Genomic DNA, 25,545 nt, shown 5'->3' on the forward strand with positions numbered 1-25,545 from the left:
GAATGTGCAGAGTGTATCCTGTATCATGAAATGGGATAGGATGCCCTCTGGTGGTCATTTTTGTGTAAAGTAAAAGTTGATGTAGCTGCATAAAATTTGGCCATTACCAATGTATACACATCATTGGGCATTACACCTATGATGGCCCGAAAAAACAAGTGCACGATACGCTTCTGCAAAAAATACTCAACAATAATGTGACAGAGACAGGACACACATTGCAGAAAGGCAACTGCAATTTATTCAAATAAAGAACTGGATGCAAGATGAATAGAATCATTCATTATGAGCTCCCGTTTTGTGAGAAGCTCTGTCATGCTATAACAATTCAATGGTATGTTTACAGTATGTTGGCATGCATTTGGGTAGAGGCCCCAACGTCTCACTACAATGGATGACATTGTGTGATATGGACAGTAAATGTAATCCTAGCCCTTTCTATAAAATAGGGCACAGATTGTGATGAAACAAAAAGCGAAGATTAAATATATGTATAAAAACAAATATCATACAGCATTCTGGGGGTAGAATTTAATTTAACCCTGTAGTCAAACCCAACCTCTTCTTCGATATGTTGTTCTTAGGAGAAGGGAGCACTTTCATGTGGAGGGGTGATAAAATATGGTTTGTCTTCGACATTTTCAACAGTTTAACTTAAACCCATGATGGTGGGTTATATCAGAACATATTTTGTACTATACATTTTGACACAAAGAGAAAACTTTTAATTGTGAGCAGGGGCACAACCTTCACTGGGACAAGTCAGGCCCCACATTCTGAATTTGCATTTTTGTTTCCCCCAGTTTTATCATTGGAATGTGATACAAAACGAGGCAACGGTGCAGTGTGCTGTGCTTTAGGACCATGCGGATACCTCCGAGCAGTTGGGTAGGCCGTTTGGAGTGTTTATCCATGGATTTAAAAAAAATAAAGATATGTAACCCCCACTTCTAAAACCAAAGTTGCTCCCCTGATTGTGAATCATGACTGTGTTCATCCAGAATTAGAATATTTTTATTTTTTTATTTTATTTGGACTGATCTTGTAATTTTCATCAGTATCTTATTCATAATTGAAATGTTACATTATTTTCAAAAGGGCCCCCCCCTGAACATTTGACAAGATGGTTAGATCGCTATCTCACAAACAGGTACTTTTATACTACAGTTCCTTCAGAAAGTATTCACAGAAAGTACTTACTTCTTCCATATTTTGTTGTTACAGCCTGAATTTAAAACGGATTTATGGTCACTGACCTACACCCAATAACCCATAATGTCAATGTGGAATTATGTTTTTCAAAAGTTTCAAATGAAAAGCTGAAATATTTTGAGTCAATAAGTATTCAACCCCTTTGTTATGGTAAGCCTAAAGTTCAGGAGTAACAATTAGCTTAACAAGTCAGTCAAAATAAGTTGCATGGACTCATACTGTGTGCAATAATAGTGTTTAAAATGATGTTTAATAACTACCTAATCTCTATACCCAACACATACCATTATCTGTAAGGTCACTCAGTCGAGCAGTGAATTTCAAACACAAAGACCAGGGAGATTTTCCAATGCCTTGTAAAGAGCACCTATTGGTAGATGGGTAAAAAAAAAAAGCAAAAAAAAAGCAAACATTGAATATCCCTTTGAGCATAGTGAAGTTATTAATTATTCTTTAGATGGTGTATCCATACAGCCAGTCACCACAAAGATACAGGTGTCCTTCAGTTGCAGGATAGGAAGGAAATCACTCAGGGATTTCACCATGAGACCAATGGTGACTTTAAAACAGAGTTTAATGGCTGTGATAGGTGAAAACGGAGGATGGATCAACAACATAGTAGTTACTCCACAATACTAACCTAATTGACAGAGTGAAAAGAAGGAAGCCTGTACAGAATAAAAAACAATCCAAAACATGCATCCTGTTTGCAACAAGGCACTAAAGTTATACTGCAAAAAAATTGGCAAAGCAATTACATTTTTGCCAAGAATACAAAGTGTTATGTTATGGGCAAATACAATACATTACTGAGTACCACTCTCCATATTTTCAAACATAGTGGTGACTGCATTATGTTATGGGTATGCTTGTAATTGTTAAGGACTGGGGTTTTTCAGCATAAAAAAAAGAAATGAAATGGAGCTAAGCACAGGCAAAATCCTAGAGGAAAACCTGGTTCAGTCTGCTTTCCACCAGACACTGGGAGATTAATTCACCTTTCAGCAGGACAATAACTTAAAACACAAGGCCTGGAGAATCAATCCTGGAGCTGTTTATCAAGACAGTGAATTTTTACAGTTGTGGCTTAAACCTGCTTGAAAATCTATGGTAAAACATGAAAATGGTTGTCTAGCAATGATCAACAACCAATATGACAGAGCTTGAACATTTTTGTAAAGAATAATGGGCCAATACTACAATCCAGGTGTACAACGCTCTTAGATGCTTACCCAGAAACTCAGTTGTAAATCACTGCCAAAGGTGATTCTAACATGCATTGACTGAAGGGTGTGAATACTTATGTAAATGAGCTATTTCTGTACTTAATTTTCATACATTTGCGTACATTTTGTGTGTAAATGGGTGAGAAAAAAAACGATTTAATTCATTTTTAATTCCAGCTGTAACACAACAAAATGTGGAACAAGTCAAGAGGTATGAATACTTGAATACCACCGTAAGTGGTCAGCTATAGAGACCTCCTCACTCAGATACCATCGAACACAGCATACATGACAGGCTGACTGAGGGTCCAGCATTGCAACGGAGTGCATAGTAAGTCTTAAAAAACACAACATACCGTGTTTTCACATACAGCAGTGACATGCAAGAAAATTACACTTTGGTGCTGAAATAATCACTATGTGGAAGCATTCATTGTTGAATTAATGTTGTTTCAATAATATCTTATGGAATCATAAACATGTTCAGTGACTGAAGTGATCTGTACACCAACATTGTCTAACTATATGCAAAACGGGGCAAGATGTTAAAAACACATGCCACTAGAGAACTGGGGAGATTATTCCACCACTTTGGGCTCATCTAAAAATGGAGAAAAAGCAGAGAATTTAAAAAGATTGCACTCTACTGGCAATGTTGAAGTTCTACCATCTCATTTGTATCTTACCATATCTGATGACAACTTTATCCATGTCAAACTAATTCCAACATTTCCATAGGGGATATGTCATGCATAGATTGTACAAGAGGTCTGCAGCCGCACTAGGCTATACGCTTGGTATTAAAATTCATTTGTAAGTGCCAGTAATTCATACAATTTCACAATGACATTGCAATGCACTTATTTAAAAGGTGTTTGTTTCTCTATGAATGATATTACTTTATAAAATATGATAACCATTTCCTTTTTGGTGTTCTGAAAATGAGATCTGTAAATCTATTACCATATAAAAAGAAACAAACGTGATTTTGATTTCCGCTTCAACACTGTATCATCCCCTTTGCTAAACACATATATTAGAAACATTTAGTTACATTACGTTTTAAAAAGCTCTTCACCAGTTGTGGAAACTGGGAGACTTAATAAATAAAACAAATAGATTGTTCAGCAACAACTAATTGTATGAATGTGCAACTTGTGTCGCTTCTACAATGTTTGCATTGAGAAATCAACAGACACACATGCATACTATGAATGTGGTACACCTTTTTCATTTCAATAAACCTCTCCTATACAGGTTTCCACTGAAAACATGACTGTTCCTAAACTGTCCACATTGATGAGTGGTACAGACAAACATAGTCAAGTACTCTGCTCTGCTGAAATGTGGGGACCAGGAGTCACCCTTTGAAATGTACAACCATCCATAAACACCCCCTCCCACTTACCTCTGCATTAAACGTGAGTCTTTTCAAATGGTGGAGATGGAGAAACACAGGTACCTAGGCAAACAGACCTGTACATCAGAGGCCTGAGACAGAGCATGCTATGACTAGAAACATGAGCATGCATTACAGAGTGACAATAAGGGAGCTTCCCCCAGAAGGGTGTCCAGGCTCCAGTCACGTCTCTATACAAGTCATGGAGCTCTTCCAACAGTCCCGTCCACCTAAAAAAACAAAAACATTGGTGGCTGCCACAACATAACATAGCAGTGAGTGAAGGGTGGGCTTGAGGGCAGACTGCAAGTCGAGTCACTAGCATGCCCCAACCCTCGCGCTTAAAAACCACACGGCATCAGGAAAGAGCCTCATCTTCTCCCACGAAGGGCAGGTCCATACTTCTCATGCCCTCCATGCTCTCTTGTTTCCTAGGAAACAGATCGGAGGAGACAGAATTTAATACAGCCATCAGTGCTAAGTACCTGTGTCAATTCTATCACTGCAGAGATGGTTAGTTAACCTCCGTTTAGCTGGGAAACTCAGTGGAACCATTTACTTGTTACATAACTGGAGAGAGCAAGCAGAGGGAACTTAGCAAGCTGTTAGTCGAACATTCAGGTCATACACACACAAAAAACATGAAAGTAATTCACTGGTATGTCCTTGGGCGAGGGAGGAGGCTATTGTTGTGCTGCATGCAGAGGAATCAGAAACCCATGTATTTTTATTTTTACCAGATACTTTAGCCAAATTGAATTCAGGGTTTTCACAGGCAACGTGTTTAGGCTACAATTATGTAGTACTTGGCCAAGGATTGAGTCAGGCTGGTTGACCTTGATCATGTTATGAAGTTCATTACAATCAGAGTTTAGACAATGAGATTCTAAGTTGACGGTTTGTGCTCATTGCTGTACAGTACACACTTGGCCAAAAACACCTACATTTGCGCTCGGTAGTAGGCAACCCCACTTCATAACAGATACTAGTGCAGTTGGGGATCAGCAAGAGGTTCCCAGACATGCCTTCAAGTACCCCTGTGTATTGGCTATAATTATTTAATTGACTCCATGTTAAACTGTTACACAGGAGCACTTGACAAACTAACACCATTCATGCCTATGGACTTAAGTGTGTTTCATATCACTTAAATAGTACTGAGATAGATAGGCAAGCAAGGCCGTGGCAGGCCCATAGTCCTCTACCTTCTTTGGTTACTATGAATGTAGCAGTATCTCACATTGGCCGCTCTCCCTTTGCTGGTGGGCAGGAGAGGGGGGAGACAGATAAAGAGGCTGCCACAGCAAGTGCCGGCAAGCATATCATTGGTCGCGCAGGGAGAGAAGAAATCTTAACACTCTCTATGTGACATCCTACTTTTATTGAATGAGAATAAAAGGAGCATCATTTTGCAAGATCAGATTAGTTAGGAATGTTGCCCATGTACAAAAAAGCCCGTAGCAGAGCTTCTCCAGAGTTATATGAAGCTACATGACATTTATTAAAAACCACCAACTGCTTCTCAGAGTTAGGGGGAATTCCTTTTCAATTCCAGTCCATTCAAGAAGTACATTTCAATGCTTTTCAATGAGGAACATTTGGAATTGGAATTTTGGTTTTGACCCCAACCCTGCTGCTTTTAGAGTTGCAAAATTCTGGCAACTTTCCCTAAATTCCCAGGTTTTCCAGAAAAAGCAGAAAATCCAGAATCTTCGGACCAGGATTTCTGGAAAAAACGGGAATTTGGGGAAAGTTAATGGAATTTTGCAACCCTAAGTGCTTTTAAAATACTTTTCATCCACTGACTAGAGAGCAGTGTAAAAGGCCTAAGAGGGGGACTTACGTGAGCATGTGTCCCGGTGCAGACAGACTGGTGCCTCTGTCCTCGGTCCTCTGACGGCCCCAGTCAAAGGGGTTCCCAAAGGAGCGCTTCCTCAGCATGGTCCTCACCAGGATCTACAGACACAGACATCAGTCGTCTGACCACACAACTCTGAGTGATATTGTATTGTGTCAGTGGCTTTTTAGGGGAACATCATCAGATTTCAGACTGTATTATGTCCTGGGCTTTTTGAAAGGGCTATACCATAGAGAATGAAACACGTCACAGGGTGGCTATGAGCAGATCATTCATTGTCCATAGTCCTACTTTCACTTTTCTTGGTTATAGTTGAAACAAAGTATTTTATTAGTTAGATATTTAGCAACACTTTATATCAAGTTGCACTCACGCCATAATAACCCTATAACTTCTTCGGTAACAACAGTTTAATTACCGAATTCTATGACAGTAAGGTAGATGAAATAATCAAAGAGCTGAAAGGAAAACATATTAAACCAATAAATGAACATTCGTAACAGGGTATCTTTTGTGAACTGCAAAGTATGACCTCATGTCCCAGGACAGCAAGAAATTGCCTGCAGTAAAATGAGCCTGAGTGTGAATTCTGAGCCTTTCATCCAGTGCTATCATGTTTAATCTAGTGTTAAAGGCAGGGCAGTGTGGCCTGTGTGTGTCCTCCTCCCACCACTCACCACAGTGGCCAGACTGGGGATGTGTTTGACAGAGTTCTCCACCTCCTCCTCGGTCACCTCAATCAGCATGGAGCAGTTATCATCCTCCAGAGGGAGGGGTTCCGCTCCGTGCCTCGTCACCCATGGGTGCACCTGGAAGGAGCAGAGAGACAATCTCAACATCATGTAAGCACACACATACACACAAATGTATTAATCCAGAATAAAATAATGGATTTCTGAAACATTGCTTGAGATTACTTACTTCGACACACACACATACACACACAACATATTAAGATAATCACAAAGAAGCAAACCTTAATCTGTGGTATTGATATCCTGCTCTCTGGATTCTTGTCCAGCATCTTCAGTAGCAGATCTTTCAGATCGTCAGATATGTCTGCACTGTAGGGCCACAACAAGAGGAATACTTATGCTTATGGTCATCCATTTGGAATGGATCATATTACTCCCAGTAGAGTTGAATGGAGTACTCACTGCTCTGGCAGCTCCACTGGCTGGGTCTTGATCTTCTGATGAAGACTAAGGATGCGTTCATCCATAAAGGGACACTGTTGATGTGAGTAAAATGACAGTCCACTCAGTTGTCAAAAGTGAACATGTTAGGTGAACAATGATGTATCAAAATGTAAACGTTAAACTGTTCAGTATCAGTGTTAAACCTGACCTTGCATTATGCGATGTGGATTGTGAGGTTATATGTGCATCACAGTTAAGGAAAGAGGTTAGAGGTTTACCACTCCAAACACGAAACAATAGAGCGTCACTCCCATGGCCCAAATATCCAATGCCTACAAGAAGAAACAGAAATGAACTGAAACCCATATCATTCAATTGTCCCATACGAGTTGCCCTATGGGAATTCCAAAGGAAAATATTGAATTTCCAAAGAGCCCTCCAGAGGGTGACATTCACCTTGCCAGAGAAGTTCTTCCTGGTCTCGGAGAGGGTCTCTGGGGCGAGGAAGGCGGGCGTGCCCACCGTGCTGGTCAGAAGGGCGTCTGCCCCCTCAAACTGGTTACTGACCCCAAAGTCAGCGATCTTAATATGACCGTCCTCCCCAACTAGGAGGTTAGAGGGCTTGATGTCCCGGTGGATGATCCTCTGGTAATGCACTGGAAAAGCACAACAACACATGTAACCGGCATCACTGTGCTGCTAACAGTATCGCTTCCTTCACTGTCCCTGTCCATGGCTCGAACTAGTTACTCTCTGCTCGCAAACACCTGTGAATGCCTGCTTGGCAGCATACTAACCATTTGCGCCACTGAAAAGGATCCGATTTAATGGCGCAATTAGCAACATTTCAAGCTATGGGTGAGTTTATTTTGTATGATCTCAATCTGTTACATACACGCCTTAGTATAATACATCCTGATGATACAGGTACATAAGGATTCTTACCTTGTCTGTTAGTGAAGGGAGGTTAACTAAGTAGTATAAGGGAGAGGGAGAGAGGTTTTGAGTGCTGCTTCTAGTGCCCATACAGTGCATCTCCCTCCCTCCACATCTCTGTCTGTAGTGCTCTGGTAGAATACAGAGCTAGTGGTAAGTCTTGGGGTGCTTCCCAAACTGAACAATTTTCCCTATATAGTGCACTACTTTGACCAGAGCACCATAGGCTCTGGTTAAAAGAAAATGTAATGTAAAGTCTCTGGTCAAAAGTAGTGCACTATATAGGGAATAAGGTCCTGTTTGAGTGCAATAATGCCTCTAAAAGCCACTGAGATGATGTGCGTCGGGGAAAGAAGGCAGTGGGCGTCTAAAGAGAGGTAGAGACAGTTCTGAGATTAGAGAAGAGAACCCACTCACAGAACTCAATCCCCCTGAGCAGGTCTTGGAAGTAGAACCGTGCCTGGTCTTCATTCAGCGGCTTGTCTGTGGGCATCTCTTCCATCACAGCCCTACACACGTAAACATACCCACAGACACACACACAGAGAGAGCGTTACAGTAGGGCACTGTATAATCTGCGATGCTGAGAACGCGGACGAAATCACGCCATCCAGACATTAAAACGGAATTCAACAATGTCAAAAAAATGTATTGAGTATACTAGAGAATCAACGAAATGTATTGAACATGAAATCAACTAAATGTATTGAACATGAAAACTGGGAAAAAATGGAACCTGGAAAGAGAACTGACTTTTGGGAATCAGCCTAAAGAAAATTACAGATTTTATAGGGCCCTATGTCAGTGCTTCAGAGATTAGGCTCATTCCAGCTTGTAATGATTACAGTAAAAAAACTTAACTTACCCCTGTTTGACCAGCTCAAACACTGTGAACAGAACAAAGATGCCATCATTACTACAACATCATCATCAACAATGCTATTTAGAATAGCTTCGGGAAATAATTTAACTTGTGTGTAGGTCTGATTAGGACGTGAGTGGGACGTGTGTGTGTGTGTGTGTGCAGATTGCCAGGCAGAGCGAGAATCAGGCCAATCTTACCCATGTACAGATGGTCCTCACCAGGGTCATCCAGAACCTGGCAGGAGAAGAAAGCAGGTGAGAGGAACACTACTAGCAGTCTGTGGTAAACACAAGTAAACGTGCAATCACTGACAGGGTTGAGGACACAGTGCAGACTAAGCAGTCTCAATGATATTGTATTATGTATTGGCAGTACACAAGGAGTTTGAGTTAAGAGGACCAACACCATCCAAATTGCAGAGCCTCACCTCTACCAGTTTCACAACATTGGGATGGTCCAGCTTTTTCAGGATGGCAATCTCCTGGTAGACCCGTTCCAGGGGTCCTTTGGGCTGAGGGGGGCCTTCAGGGGCTGCTTTGGCGCCGCGGGGGGGCGGTCTCCCTGCAGGTGGACAGGAGCAAAGAGAGTGTAGTGGCCTTGTTAGTCTACAGCAGCAGAATCACAAAGTAGTGTACTAGCTAGTAGAGCCGGGTGATATGGACAAAAAGTCATATTGTGATAAATGTAACTACACTGAACCAAAATATAAAACGCAACATGAAACAATTTCAAAGATTTTACAATTAGAGTTCATATTAAAAAAAAATCTGTCAATTTAAATAAATTAATTAGGGCCTAATTTATGGATTTCACAGATATGCATCAGTTGGTCAGACACATTTAAAAAAAATATATATATATATATATATATATTTTTTTTTTTTTAACCAGGAAGGGCTCATTGAGATTTAAAACATATTTTTCAAGAGCGTCCTGGCCAAGATAGGCAGCACCAAGTCATTACAAAAATTACACCAAGTCATTACAAAAATTACAGACAAACAACATGAAAAACTACAAGTAATCTAGTAAAAACCATAGATTTCACAAGAGTATAACAAAATCAAAAACATCAAATTAAAAACATTGAAAGGTCAGGGAATCAGTCTCCTCATCAGTGATTTAAAAATACCAATCGGGACAAGTTCTTCCAGTTTAAAAGTATTTTGCAAGGCGTTCCAAGACGATGGCGCAGAGTACATAAAAGCCCTTTTACCAAATTCAGTTCAGATATTTGGAACAGTTAGCAGGATAAAGTCCAGCGAACGAAGAGAGTACCCACCACATTTCTGAACAATAAAAATGGCCAAATAAAAAGGTAGTAAACCCCAAATGGCTTTGTAAATAAAAGTATACCAGTGACTGAGCCTACGAGTGACTAGAGAAGGCCAGCAAACCCTGGTATACAAAGTGTAGTGGTGCGTAAGGGTTTGGCAGTTTAAAATAAATCTCAAAGTGCCATGGTAAAGGGTGTCAATTGATCTCAAAAACATCATCAATTAAAATTCCAAGATATTTATATGAGGTTACAACCTCAATATCCTTGCCCTGACAGGTAGTAATAGGTGAAAGGTTCAGAGGTCTATTTCTTGCTTTAGAAAACACCATTAGTTTAGTTTTGTCAGTATTGAGGATAAGCTTCAATTGACACAAGGTATGTTGAACAGTATAAAAAGCAGTTTGCAAGTTTTGGAAAGCTTTTGTAAGAGACGAGGCACAACAGTAAATAACAGTATCATTAGCATAAAAATGAAGTTGCGCATTTTAGACATTTTTGTCTAAATCATTTATATAAATAGTGAATAAGAGAGGACCGAGTACAGAGCCTTGGGGCGCACCATTCAAGACAGACAATTTAACAGACATAAGCCCATCAAAATGAGTGCACTGAGTTCTATCAGACAGATAGTTAGCAAACCATGCAACTGCATGCTCTGAAAGACCTACACTCGACAATCTCTGCCTTAGTATAGCATGATCAACTGTATCAAAAGCCTTAGAGAGATCAATAAAAAGTGAGACACAGTGCTGTTTTCAGTGATATCATTTAAAACCTTCATGGCTGCTGTAATTGTGCTATGCTTCTTCCTGAAGCCCAATTGGTACATTGATAAAATAGAGTTAGTAAATAAAAAGTATTTTAGCTGTTCACTCACAAGGGTTTCAAGTATTTTCACCAGGGGTGACAGCTTTGAGATTGGCCTATAATTATTTAAAAGAGTTGGATCTCCCCCTTTTAAAAGTTGTTGGAGAAATGCTGATTTCCAGATTTTCTGAATTTCATTACATTCCAGGGTTAAATAAAAAAACCTTTTAAAGAAGTGGGGGCGTAGATCAGAAAACCAGCCAGTATCTGGTGTGACCACCATTTGCTTCATGCAGCGTGACACATCTTCGCATAGAGTTGATCAGGCTGTTGATTGTGGCCTGTGTAATGTTGTACAACTCTTCAATGGCTGTGTGAAATTGCTGCATATTGTCGGGAACTAAAACACACTGTCATGCACGTCGATCCAGGGCATCCCAAACAGGCTCAATGGGTGACATGTCTGGTGAGTGCGCAGGTCTTGGAAGAACTGGGACATTTTCAGCTTCCGGTTATTGTGTACAAATCCTTGCAACATGGGCCGTGCATTATAACACTGAAACATGAGGGGATGGTAGTGGATGAATGGCACGACAATGGGCCTCGTCACAGTATCTATGTGCATTCAAATAGCCATAGATAAAATGCCATTGTGTTCGTTGTCCGTATCTTATGCCTGCCCATACCATAAACCCACCGCCATCACGGGGTACTTTGTTCACAAAGTTCACATCAGCAAACCGCTTGCCCAAACGATGCCATGCATGTTGTCAGCTGAAACGGGGATTAATCTGTGAAAAGAACACTTCTCCAGCGTGCCAGTAGCCATCAAAGGTGAGCATTTGCCCAGTAAAGTCAGTTTACGACGCTGATCTGCAGTCAGGTCAAGAACCTGGTGAGGACAATGTACACACAGATGAGTTTCCCTGAGAAGGTTTCTGACCGTTTGTGCCTGGGTCGTTGGTCTCAGAAGATCCCACAGGTGTAGAATCCAGATGTAGAGGTCCTGGGCTGGCATGGTTACATGTGGTCTGCGGTTGTGAGACCGGTTGGATGTACTGCCAAATTCTCTAAAACTACTTTGGAGGCGGCTTATGGTACCTCTTTATGCACTATAGGCTATATTATTCACCATTTGAGGACGTGGGAACTCAAAACCCTTAACAAGAATGCTAACTCTAAATATTATATTTTTGCTATATAGCCATGTAGGCTAATTAATGAATCTATTAGTAAATGTAGGCTAATGACATACAAAAACTTTCCAGCGCTAGGCCTAGGCTTCTTGATGAACAACAAGATCTCATGGTTTTACCAATTTGACTTCGGATTCTGATGTTTATCCACATTTCTAAGTTGCTTAAACGTCAAATTTCAAAGTGTTTTTGACACACTGGGTTGCTCCTGCTGCTCTGTATCTTTCCAGGCAGATACTTCCAGAGCAGGAATCAACATAATGCATAGGTTTTAGAACAATCTACATGAACGTTGTGTAGCAGAATCACAGAAAACTACTCACGTACGGAAAATGCTTCGGTAAGAGGAAGGCAATGTTGGTAATTTTGCGTTTATCGTCCAAGCACTAGGCTATGTACTCTCTGGTGGATTGACTATCTGCCCTAGGCTCTGTACTTACGTGGGAAACCTGCCTGCCTCATCAGCCTCTTCTTGGACAGCACTTTCATTGCCTGGAGGAGGGGAGGAGAAAGAGAGGGAGGGAGGAGGATAGAAGTCTGACATCAAAGTATGGAGAGACGTACAGTAAAAAGGAGTGTAGTTACATGCTTCTCTGGATAGAGGAAGGAGTAGATGTGAAACATAACCCCACTTTTACACAATACAAAAAACACATTACAGAACTACAGAACAACCAATTGTCTCTGTTATGCTTCACATACTGTCACACCTCATAGCGATAGGGTTGTCATGATAACAGTATCGCGATACTACAATACCGGATTTTACATGGCAAAAAGGTAAACACAAAGCAGACTAAACTGTTTGGTCCTTTAAAAAACCTACTGTATGTAACTTATTGTGTAATATAGCTTGGAAAATAAACATGTGATCTGCGTGACAACATAAGGCTGCTTGTTTCTAACATTAGGGTTGTTTTCCTCAAGAAAATTTGGGCCGCTTCATTTTTTGTTTCTTTGCCACGATACCTCTGAGTATGGCGATAATGGTATCGTGACAACACTACATAGCGATCAGTCCAAATGATGACAGTGAGAGAGTGTGTGTGTGTGTGTGTGTGTGTGTGTGTGTGTGTACGGTGACCAACAGGACTCACATAGTAGGTGTTGTCGTCTTCATTGTAGGCCAGCTTGACAACACCATATGAGCCCTTGTCAGAGAACAGGAGAACAGTTAGACAGAGTGTGACATTCAGCAGCTGTCAATCATCCACACAAATAAAAACTACAAACACGGATGCACGCACACGTAGAATATGTATCCCAAGTTGACCCATCGGAAATGTATGGACTGAGTACTCTCAATGAGGAGCAGCTTCAAAATCAACAGTCCAATTCAAATCTACCCACCCACATCTTAAATGTTTGCCTAATTAGTGCACCACAATCTAGTTTGTCTATCAAGCTTCTCTACCCACACATATACAGAGCTTAGCCAAATTAGTTGGATAGTCTATTCCTTCACACACACACACACACACACACACACACACACATACACATACACATACACACACACACACACACACACACACACACACACACACACACACACACACACACACACACACACACACACACACACACACACACACACACACACGTCCCAGCTGGGAGAACAGATTGGGGCTACAGCAGGAAGCCCATCCCAGACTAGAGATGAGGTGATAGCAGGACACAACTCTCTCCAACTCCATCCTGACAGGCTCCCATTGTCTACTACTCCACACAGAACAGAACAGACCCACTCAGCGCCATGCACACTACTCAAGGAGAGGACAGAAGACTAGGGCTATTTATACCAGCCTCTCATCCTCCTCTAACTCTCCCTGGACCGGGGATTTTCAGGGAATTTGAAATTAGGACAAGGCTGGCAAGGAGAACTGAAAATGATGGCAACTGCCCCTTAATGTTCATCCATCTTTTTAACATGCACAGTGGGAAATAGATCGAGGAATGGGGACTTCTTCAAAATAAAATCAAAACGGTTAGAAATGGGGACTCTTTTATTCCAACAGTCCCTATGAACAGTTTGCAGTTCTCCCAGGGTCAACTCGATGAGTTGAAACAGGAAAACGGCAAGATGACAGTAATCTGAAAGTCATTGAGAGGACATCAGTTCTGTGTGTGAATCCATGATAAAAAATGACAGATAAATCAGATTATCTCGAGGGATAATCAAGGCAGAACAACATGGAATTGCAGAATCTCCACATGAGACCTGGATGGCGTCGGAGGACAAAGTGAGGGAAATTAAATTGAAGATGGACCACAGGAAGATTAAAGGTGGAGCGTGAGGTTCAAGGACAAGGTAGAGTTTCTGGAAAGAGCCAAGAACTTGAGAGGAATGTATATCTTCCTCAATGAGGACTATCCTGCAGCTGGGCACCAGAAGAGGAAAGAACTGATCCCAGCCATGAAGGCTGCCAGAGCCTTCATCCCAGAAGCCTGGAAGGGATGAGAGAGCCAAGCCTATGGGTTCATAGCTTCAACCCCACAGCACGCGCACGTGCGCGTGCACGCACCCACGCACCCACCCACACATACACACAGACTAATGGACTGCAGAATGTACATTTTTTTCTCTTGCTTTGTTTGCTCTTTTCAGTATTATGTCTATCTGATAAGCTACCCAGGAAAAGGCTGAAAATAGGCCATATTAATATATGTAGCCTTAGCAATACTGTTCATGAAATCAACAACTAGCTAACATCAGATAACATTCATATTTTAGCCATTTCTGAGACTCACCTGGATAATTCATTTGATGATACAGCAGTAGCAAGAAAAGGATATAACATTTATAGAAGAGACAGAAATGATTATGGGGGAGGTGTTGCTGTATATATATATATTCAGAGCCATATCCCTGTTGTGGTTGCAGGTTCACTTGGCACATCTAAAGCCTTTTATTTTGGGGTGTTGCTATAGGCCACCAAGTGCTAACAGTCAGTATCTAAAGAATATGTGGGAAATGCTTGATACTGTACAGTATGTGATGTAAACAGAGAGGTCTACTTTCTTGGGGACATGAATATTGACTGGTTTATCATCAAGCTGTCCGCTCAAGAGGAAGCTTCTTACTGTAACCAGTGCCTGTAATCTGGTTTAGGTTATTAATCAACCTACCAGGGTTTTCACAAACACTACAGGAACAAGATCATCCACATGTATCAATCACATGTTTACTATTACTGTAGAACTTTGTTCTAAAACTGTATCCGTACCCATTGGATGCAGTGATCACAATATAGTGGCTAAATGCAGGAAAGCCAAAGTTCCAACAGCTGGACCTAAAATAGTATATTAGTGATCATACAAAAGATTTTGCTGTGACTCTTATATGGATGATGTTAAAAATATTTGTATATAATGAATGATGGAAAAAAACTTGAGTACTTTAAATGAAATTATGGGCAGAAAGACAAATTAATCTCCATCTTTCATTGAATCAGATGGCTTATTCATCACAAAACTTAGATGTTGCCAATTAATTGAATGATTATTTCTTTGGCAAAGTGGGCCAACTTAGGCAGGAAATGCCAACAACGAACAGTGAGCAACTGTATTCACCCATAAAAAAAATAATAAAAGAAAAGCATTAGAAAATTTAATTTTGTAAAGTTAGTATGGGAGAGGCAGAAAAATTATTCTTATCGATCAATAATGACAAACCTCCTGGAATTGACAACTTAGATGGGTAAGCTACTGAGGATGGTAGCCGACTCTATAGCCACTCCTATCTGTCATATCTTTAATCTGAACCTAGAGGAAAGTCTTTGTCCTCAGGACTGGAGGAAAGCCAAAGTAACGCCATTCCCCAAGAACGGTAAAGTGGCAATTTACTGGTTCTAATAGCAGACCTATAAGCTTGCTGTCAGCTCTTAGCAAACTGTTGGAAAAAATTGTGTTTGACCAAATACAATGTTATATCACTGTAAACAAATTACAAAACAGACTTTCAGCATGCTTATAGAGAAGGCCACTCAACATGTACTGCACTGACACAAATGACTGATGCTTGGTTGAAAGAAGTTGATAGTAAGAAGATTGTGGGAGCTGTATTGTTAGATTTCAGTGCAGCCTTTGATACTATTGACCATAACCTGTTGTTGACAATATGTATGTGTTATGGCTTTTCAACATCTGCCATATCGTGGAGTCAGAGCTATATAATGGAACTAAAAGGGTCATCTTTAATGGAAGCGTCTCTAATGTCAAATATGTAAAGTGTGGTGTACCGCAGGGCAGCTCTCTAGGCCCTCTACTCTTTTATATTTTTACCAATGACTTGCCACTGGCATTAAACAAAGCATGTGTGTCCATGTATGCTGATGATTCATACGCATCAGCATCAACAGCTAACGAAGTCACTGAAACCCTTAACAAAGAGTTGCAGTCTATTTTGGAATGGGTGGACAGGAAAACACTGGTCCTGAACATCTCTAAAACTAAGAGCATTGTATTTGGTACAAATCATTCCTTAAATTCTAGACCTCAGCTGAATCTGGTAATGAATGGTGTGGCTGTTGAACAAGTTGAGGAGACTAAATGACTTGGCGTTACCTTTGATTGTAAACTGTCATGGTCAAAACATATAGATTCAATGGTTGTAAAGATGGGGAGAGGTCTGGCCATAATTTAGAGATGCTCTGCTTTTTTGACACCACACTCCAAAAAGCAAGTTCTGCAGGCTCTAGTTTTGTCTAATCTTGATTATTGTCCAGTCGTGTGGTCCAGTGCTGCAAGGAAATACCTAGTTAAGCTGCAGCTGGCCCAGAACAGAGAGGCACGTTTTGCTCTTAATTGTAATCAGAGGGCTGATATAAATAGTATAAATAAATACATGCCAGTCTCTCTTTGCTAAGAGTTGAGGAGAGACTGACTGCATCATTTCTTTTTATAAGAAACATGAATGTGTTGAAAATCCCAAATTGTTTGCATAGTCAACTTACACACAGCTCTGACACACACACTTATCCCACCAGACATGCCACCAGGGGTCTTTTCACAGTTCCCAAATCCAGAACAAATTCAAGAAAGCGTACAGTATTATAGAGCCCTTATTGCATGGAATTTCATTCCATCTCATATTGCTCAAATAAACAGCAAACCCGGTTTAAAAAAACAGATAAATCAACACCTCGCGGCACAACGCCTCTCCCCTATTTGACCTAGATAGTTTGTGTGTATGCATTGATATGAAGCGAACGTGTGCCATTTAAAAAAGTGTATGTAGTTCTGTCCTTGAGCTGTTGATGTTCTGTATTATGTCATTCTGTATTATGTTTCATGTTTTGTGTGGACCCCCAGGAATAACTAATGGGGATCCTAATAAAATACCAAATAATACCAATACCAACAGCCTGTTGGTTCCTTGAGTATACAGCATATTGCACTCTCACTTTAAAATGTGGAGCTTCAGTAAGGCCATTTTAATGAATTATATTGTGTAGTTTCTGTGTTTTCATGTTTTATGTCTTTTTAAGCACATGATGAAATGAATTTCCCCCTGGTGGTATAATAAAATTTATCTGAATCTGAAGTGCTTTGAAGAGCGACGACAGTACCTTTCCGATTTCATCTTTGAGCTTGTACTGGTTGAGCTGCACGCAGTCCTTTGAGAAAGAGAGAAAAAAAAAGAAATTGGCTGACTAATGCATTTTTCTTGGTCTGCAACAATCATCACATTAAGTATAGCATTACCAGAACCAACAATCCATGTAAAAGCAATGTGCTTACCAACACAACCTTCATTATGGATAACCTTGGAAAACAAACTACCAAAAGTCAGCATGACTAAACATACAAAATTGAAGTCTGTACAAACCATCAGTAATGGGATCTGCTAGATTACATCCAGTCAAGTGTAGAAGTGTTCAAGGAGCAGGGTAACAACCTAGCAGAGACCATATGGTGCTATTTGGGATACAGACCATCTCTACATGGAGTCTACTGGACTATGTTTCTGAGATCTAATGGGGAGTGAGCTGGCATCTAATGAGACCATGGACCTTACCTTCACATAGACTCAACCTTTATACCAGTATGCTGCTTCATTTACCACTGGGGACAAATGCACATGTTCAGCTGATGTGCGTTCATAGAATTTGGCGAACACAAAAATTGTGTTTTATTAAAAACACCAAGTGGGAGGGTAAAAGGCCGTAGCCTACCTGCAGGTCAGTGATGGAGACGCGGTGAGACTCCACGGTGGGTCTACGGGGCAGCCGGGGGGAGGAGTGGGGCGAGGTGATGGGCGAGTAGGGCAGCGAGGGGTAGATGAAGTGACCGTTGAGCCCTGGGGAACCACAGGGAGACGAGGCCGTCTGGGAGCGCTCCTGCAGGGACAGCTTCCTGTCCGACAGGTTTAGGCTTCCCCGGTGCTCCTCGGGCTTGGGGAACAGGGCCACGGGGCGGCCCACAGCATGGGACAGCTGGTCGCAGGAGGGGGTTCTGAAGAGGGGTGCGCCAGGCTCAGGGGTCTCGGAGCTGTCCATGTCCTCCACCTCCTCACCTCCCTTGGGCTCGTACTCGGTCACCACGATGAGGGACTCCATGTAGTCTGGGACAGGGTGGGGGTGAGGGTTCATTGTTGGGGCAGGGCCGCTGCACAGCAGGGGCTGTGTGTGAGTGTGTGTGGGCTGGGGGGCATGGCCACAGGGCGACGGGGGCTCAGCAGAGGGCCAGGAGGAAACACACGGAAACATGATGAAGACTGTCCCCAGAGCCTATTGGACGCTGCTCCATCAGTGGTCTACCTCAGGAGTGCAGACAGCTGAGAGAAAACACACAATAAAATAATATTTCACCTTTCAACACAGAGAACATGAAGGCTGAAAAAAAAATTATAATGTCTGAAATTTAGGCTATCAGTTACAACACAGGTCTGTAGACAGACATATAGAGCCTAGGTCCTGACCTTGCTCATGGGCAAAATAGCAAGATGAGCCAGACCCCCCTGGAATTCCAACCTGCAACAACTTTTTAGCTCTTTCAACTCAAAAACGAGTTGAGGTGCCAACAAACAAATCCTAGGAAGATGATGCTAACACAATGCAAGTATGTATGGACTTAGGCTAGGCTACAACATTACTAGCATACAGTTTATCCATGTGCTAACATCTCCAAATATGGCTGGAATCAGAAACAACATCTCTGAACAGTTGGACTCATTGAAGCCACCATAAGGGGTTTGGTTATCTATTGTAGCCAACCAAGGTTGTTTACCTCTACCCCCCCCCATCTTAGCCCATTATCTGTTCTGATGTTGACTCTGCCTTTCAGGGGTGTGGGAGCTGAGTGTACCACATAGATAGGGTAAATCAAAGCAGATAAACACTCGTCCCCAAGTCAAGATCACAATGAGGAAAACGTGTGTGGGAAGAGAAGCCCCCTCCAGGTGGCCCCCTTTCTCCTATCCATCCCTCTCTCTTTACCACCACATTCTTGGAGTACATTTATTTTGCTCTCTCCTTGACTCTTTTTCAACACTCTTTCACATTTTCTCTATTCATAAAACTCCCTCTAGCTGCCTCGCTATAATCGCTGTCTGTGTGTGTCTCCTGCTCTGCCTCACCACCACTCCCTGTCCCCTCAGTCCCGTCTCCCACTCAGCTTGATGTGGGTGCTCATAGCTCAGTGTTGTCAGTGGGGGCTCTCTCTCTCCAGCCTTTCTCCCTGCTGTACTTCACCGCTGACCCCTAGCTCATTATATCCACAAGACAGCCTCCTACTAAACACCCCCACACACACACTCACTAGCAGTCTACATCTGCTGGGGGAGAGTCAAAAACAAGGTAGTGTGTGTTTATCTTTTGATGAAGAGGAACATTTCCAGAACATGCAGTGGATTGGATAACCCTGGTGAATTTTCCTCCGTCACCAAGTAACAATACAATATCAAACAGGGGCCGGTTTCAACAGATCATAGAGAATAAAGGATATCAGAACCAACAATGAAGTGCCCCCTCATTCTTTTCAGAGCAGAGTAGCACTGTAACCTCCCCTGGTGTCACAACTAAACTCTGATAGCCTGATTTAGCTTGAGGAAAGTAGAGGAACTATGTGAGCTGTGACCCAAGATGTAGGCCTAGCTAGCCTGCATAACCTACTGTGTACATTAGGCTTTCTATAATTGGAGTGCAGTCAACTACCCATGACCTACTTTGATCTCAGATGGTTGACGAGGCAGAGCTCAATACCTATTTCCACTTGCATGAGATGCTAATGCACAGTCTGTGGTTGAGATATTCACAGACACTTCAGTTACATATTAACACATTTTCTTGTCCGTATTCTTGTCAAGTCGGCTGAAATGGAGTCCAAAGACAACTTACTTCCTTGTTCCTAGAGATCTGAGGCTGAAACCATTCAACTACACTGATCCCTCATTACACTGGATCGTTGAAGAAGCAGCTTCCAGGCCTGCAAACGAACAGATGCTACTCTGCTCCAGGTGCCACTTGCTCTTATCATAACAAAAGTCACATGATGTGACCTGGGGGGGTTTCAATCTGAGGACAACACCACTCACATAGGGCCATCTGTAGCAGAGGAGTATTCTCAACATCATTAACAGATCAACCCTGTCACTGATCTATAGCTTGAGACCAGATAAGCCCCTGTGAATGGCAAGAGGAGTCTCCTCTCTCAAGTAGACTATGGCTGATGTAACTACTGTAATATTTATGCAGTGGCCTCAATGGGATTGACGGCTAAACATCTGGGAACCCATTAGCCCTATTTCAAATATACTTGACCCAAACAGTTGTTGCAAGCAAACACTTGGCAAGTTTGGTATCATGATGTGAACTTGGTGCCTGATTTATCGATATGGCCCGTTGACAATTGAATGGGAAGTAATTTGCATTAAATGTCAACGTTATTCTGCAAGCCCACAATTCGGTACCCAGGTGGCTCATTCCGAGGAAGATGCTTATAACCTGTACATGCACACACCAACACACAAAACAGAGAACCATGCAAGGTTCACATTCACAACCGCTTACAGAAAACGAGCAAACGTTACTGCTGTACAGGATATGTTACATAGCTAACGTTATAGTTAATAGCTAGTTATAGTTAATAACTAACCCTAAAGAAGATTGCAATTTAAAATAGTTTAGCTATTATTTAGGGTATTTATTGCTAAATAAGGTCATGGTTTAGCTAATTGCATGTTTATATAAGCGATATTAAAACGTTACATTTTCAATACACCTCGACAGATTCCCCACGTATCGTCGTATTTGGTTGTAGAGCTAACGTTAGCTAGCCAACTTAGCTTCACGAGACAGAAATACGTTGGGTGGAAAAGCGACGCTTGCGCTTCACAAAAACAATCCTTCGACCCCTAACGTGATGGGTGGTAGAAATACTTACTAGCTAATCGTTGCACAAAAACTTACCTTGTCATAAAGTGCAACTGTCAACTAACGTTAATGGTGTTCCGCGCGCTAGCCACTTGAGGCATTGAAGTATCGCTGATGTTGCCGGTTAGCTACATAGAGAAACAGAACGATGGCATCGTTGATAGTTAGCAAAAATCCTGTCGGACCAATGCAGTTGGGCAGACACCGTTTGGCCGGTGAGTGCAATGCTGTGGGGTGATGGACCCTCTCAACAAACGGTTGTATTATTTTCTCCTGAAGATTCACAAAAGAAAATAGCTTTTCGGAGCATAACTGAAACAAACTTGCCATGGAATTGCCCTTTATTGGCATAGAATAATATAGCCTTGATGATTTCTGGCTCCACCGTGTGGTACAAAAGCGATACACTACATGACCAAAAGTATGTAAGACAACTGCTGGTCGAACATCTCATGGAAACCCATTTCACGATGCTCCCGATTAAGTTATTGTACCGACGTTACTGCGAGGCAGGTTGTTATTCGGTAGTGAGTGTTGAAACCGAGGACAACTGATTTTTACACTGCTTCAGCACTCGCGTTCTGTGAGCTTGTGTGGCCTACCACTTCGTGGCTGAGCAGTTGCTGCTCCTAGACATTTCCACCTCACAATAACAGCACTTACAGTTGACCGGAGCAGTAAGTCACCGGAGCTCTTCGGTAAGACCAATTTTCCTGCCAATATTTATCTAAGGAGATTGCATGGCCGTGTGTTCAATTCTACAAACCGGCCATTAACAGTTGTGGCTGAAATAGCCAAATCCACTAATTTGAAGGGGTGTCCACATACTTATGTGTATGTGTGTAATATATAACGTAAGAGTAATTTTACAACCCAGATAAAGGGTGGTCAAATATGAAAGTTCCTCAAAAAGTAATTGCATGTCACCGCCATAGACATTAAGGGTCATATCACATTCACCCAATAAGAGACCAAAAGGCACCTCAAATAGAAGTTAGCAGACAGGGGAACCGACAATTTATTACAAATATACATTTATATATATAAAAAAAAATACAATGTCAAAAACGTGTCCGTCTTGCAAAATGTAAAGGTCTGGCTAAAGAAAAAAAGTATTCTCTTAAGAAAAAAACATTAAAAATACTACCATGCAATCTTTTTAAATTAACCATTGCAGATACTATCGCCTCTTCTGGAAAATGGTTCCTCTTCCAATTCCTCCACCACGACCCCGTCCTCTTGCAGCCACTGCAGAAAAGACAGTTAAATAAGTTACCAGAAATAAAATAAAATAAATATTTTTATTAGTTACTACTTATAGTCGAGTGAAAATTTGTTATTGACTCTCAATCATTTTCCATACTGGTATATGTAGAAGCAGTAGCACTCACCCTGGGCTTTGAGAATGGCTGCCTTCCCCCTTCCTGCTCCGGTGCCCTGGTTCTTGTTTTTCATGCTCTTTAACATAGGAGCATTCTTTAACATGTCCGGTAAAATCAGGAAGCGAATCTTGCTGCCCCGGATGTAGACCTGCTCTAGTTGGGCTACACGGCCATCCCGATGAGTCACAGTGATATTGGACATCTGAAAGGAAGAGATAAGAGTTGATATACTTCCTACACACAATTCTGTAAAAGGGACACAAATCCCTCCCTTACATAATAAGAAAATAAGAAAAAACTATTGCCTGAACCCTAAAGGCAGCCAGATGACACACCTGGCAGTTCATGTTGTCCTCAGCCTCAATGAGCTTGCCTCTGTACACTTCACCAGTGTTGGTCTCACAGGTCACAATGTGACCCTCTGCTTCATGCAGGATCTTGATGGGCACGCCGATGGACATATTTGCAGAGATCCTGTAGAAACAATGAGACAAGGTTTAGATTGACAGTGTCTCCAGAGATAGAAAACAATTTGTACCTTATTACGGGTCGGCAGGTAGCCTAGTGGTTAAAGCGTTGGGACAGTAACCTAAAGGTTGCTGGATCGAATCCTTGAGCAGACAAGGTAAAAATCAATCGTTCTGCCCCTGAACAGTTAGCCCTCTGTTCCCTGGTAGGTCATCATTATAAATAAGAATTTGTTCTTAACTGGCTTGCCTAATGAAGTTTTTTAAAAAGCTATAATTAACAAGGTATAAAGAGGCAAACTCTAAAGCATTTTATTTCACCGTAAGTGAGGCGTTAGGTTATAGCCTAACATAAATAAAGTGCTTGCACTGCCGCACCCCTGGTTAGCAAACAGTCCTGCTGTTTGCCCTACCCCCCACACTTTTTACCTGGAACCCTGACTTTTTCAATGTCTGGTCTTCAGTCCATGCACTCACTTGGCTGACCTGACTTAGTCTTGATGGACTATTGTTTTTCAAACTAGGTTGTGGTCACAGTAATCTGAACTTCTACTTGGTCAATCAGAGGATGTCCTCTTATCTATTGAGTTCAGTTTCTTTGTCACCTCTGCTTGCTGGTTTAGGCCTGGGTTAATATTGTATTAACATTATGTTATTGAGCCTGCGCATAGCTTTCACGGTGGCCTAAACCGAAAACAAAGATGTTCAATTCTACTGGAAAATGAGTATCAATGTTAATCGCTACCTCCACAATTGAGACAGGTAAATAATACAAATGTTAAATTTTAAACATTGTCACATACACCGGATAGGCGCTGTGAAATGTGTTGTTTTACAGGGTCAGCCATCGTAGTTACGGCGCTCTTGGAGCACATGCAGGTTAAGTGTCTTGCACAAGGACACATCGACAGAATTTTCACCTTGTAGATTCGGGAATTTGAACTATCGACCTTTCGTCACTGTGTCAACGCTCTAACCGCCATGCTACCTGCCTTCAAAACATTTAAACTGCAAAATGTAGGTAGCTACATAGCTAGCTTACTGAACTGTGGCCGGGAGCTCTACTTTAGTTAACTGGCAAGGATGGGTGTGTTGGTTTAGGATCGCTGGGTAGTATAAGCAATCTAGCAACTTGCTTAAAATGTAGCATTGTTTTTACCTTAATTTGAAGTTGTTCTTTGTTGATTTCCGCGGTCTTCAAACTTTCAAGCTTCTGCAACGTGCGACCAATGAATCAGCGGCGAGAGTATTTCGTGCGTTTTACGACTACCCAGAATGCAACTGGAGAAAGGAAAAACTTCCGGATTAACGTAAAGCGATGCTTCATGTGACTTGTTGTCTTCCTCGATATATGATTATATATCTTACGTTTGCTAAATAAGTTTAGCCGCCCCCGCTTTTTTAGATGGAGACGACCCCTTTGTAAAAATGAACGCGTTTAGATAAATTAAACAGACAATCTGACAGGCCATTTCCTTTCATTGTGGCCTTTGTGTATTCAACTCTGATTCCACTACAGTCACAGACAGAAGGGGAAACCCAGGCTCGTCACAGGAGCATAGCAGCCGTTTACGTTTTCTCACCACCTAATATGGTCGTGAGAGGAAGTCCAGTGGCGGGAAGTGGGAGAGGATGGAACTATGTGAAACTGGGCCGATATTCTGCTAATTTTCTCATCGATGAAACATCTGATATCAAAAAAATGTATGTTTCCAAAACTAAAATCTGTTACGAACAGAGTGCACTAAGTTCTATAGACTTTGACGGTTTTTAGAAGGAGTGCAACTCAAATTAAGTTTGCGCTCACTTCAAAGAAGGCGTTCCCTAACGGCAATATGCAAATACATGTAATACATGTAATCTGTTACATGTAAGAGATTACAAAAAAAACAGTACCTGTAATCCATTACTTTACCAGCAAAAATATTGTAATCAGATTACAGATACTTTTGAAAAACTAGATGATTACTTAAAAGACTACTTTTACATTCAGAAAGGATGTTTGCAACAAAAAATATTTGACACTTCACTGTTTTATCAATGACATTCAAATCAGCATTGAAAGAAGGCGCAAGTTTAAGTTTGTTCCAGCTGAGCAAGTCTGACCACAAGTAAGAGACCACTATGATGACACACCAAATGTGTTTGATGGATCGCGGGAAAAAAGCAGGAATAGGCTTTTGTAGGCTACAGTCCAAGCTATGTCTTCCAATGGTGCGACTGCCGTCGGCATCCAAAGATTATCCAACTTGATTAAACGCTTAGAGGTAAGGATGACAGCAGTGGTGTAGTCTAAGGCAATATGGATATCACTTAGTATTGATATCTACATAGCACATTGATGTGGCAGGGCCTTTTCCTATAGAGCTACATTTTTATGGAATGTTCTGCCTATCCATGTGAGA

At 41.5% G+C, this 25,545-nt stretch overlaps 2 protein-coding genes across 3 annotated transcripts; both read right to left on the minus strand.

Moving 5' to 3' along the window:
* Positions 1 to 218: 218 nt before the first annotated feature.
* On the minus strand, positions 219 to 21,686 carry LOC139408570 (calcium/calmodulin-dependent protein kinase kinase 2-like). Of its 2 annotated transcripts, XM_071152622.1 has the most exons (17): positions 21,328 to 21,686; positions 18,094 to 18,695; positions 17,488 to 17,535; positions 13,015 to 13,068; positions 12,358 to 12,409; positions 9,063 to 9,196; positions 8,833 to 8,869; positions 8,636 to 8,657; positions 8,188 to 8,279; positions 7,291 to 7,490; positions 7,113 to 7,166; positions 6,853 to 6,926; positions 6,672 to 6,759; positions 6,373 to 6,504; positions 5,681 to 5,793; positions 5,043 to 5,096; positions 219 to 4,268 (listed from the first exon to the last, which is right to left on the minus strand). In XM_071152622.1, the coding sequence occupies exons 2-17, from the start codon at positions 18,625 to 18,627 to the stop codon at positions 4,196 to 4,198; spliced, it is 1,761 nt and encodes a 586-aa protein (XP_071008723.1). In that variant the 5' UTR covers positions 18,628 to 18,695; positions 21,328 to 21,686; the 3' UTR covers positions 219 to 4,195. The 2 variants fall into 2 exon arrangements, with proteins under 2 accessions (XP_071008723.1, XP_071008724.1); XM_071152623.1 differs by lacking the exon at positions 5,043 to 5,096 and having other exon boundaries at positions 1,444 to 4,268; positions 21,328 to 21,642.
* Positions 21,687 to 22,279: 593 nt separating this feature from the next.
* Positions 22,280 to 24,525, minus strand: LOC139409915 (small nuclear ribonucleoprotein Sm D3-like). The gene is made up of 4 exons (XM_071155328.1): positions 24,300 to 24,525; positions 23,009 to 23,147; positions 22,683 to 22,875; positions 22,280 to 22,539 (listed from the first exon to the last, which is right to left on the minus strand). The coding sequence occupies exons 2-4, from the start codon at positions 23,132 to 23,134 to the stop codon at positions 22,472 to 22,474; spliced, it is 387 nt and encodes a 128-aa protein (XP_071011429.1). The 5' UTR covers positions 23,135 to 23,147; positions 24,300 to 24,525; the 3' UTR covers positions 22,280 to 22,471.
* Positions 24,526 to 25,545: the final 1,020 nt, after the last annotated feature.

This window comes from Oncorhynchus clarkii, chromosome 5 (assembly GCF_045791955.1).
Source record: "Oncorhynchus clarkii lewisi isolate Uvic-CL-2024 chromosome 5, UVic_Ocla_1.0, whole genome shotgun sequence".
NCBI lineage: Eukaryota > Metazoa > Chordata > Actinopteri > Salmoniformes > Salmonidae > Oncorhynchus > Oncorhynchus clarkii.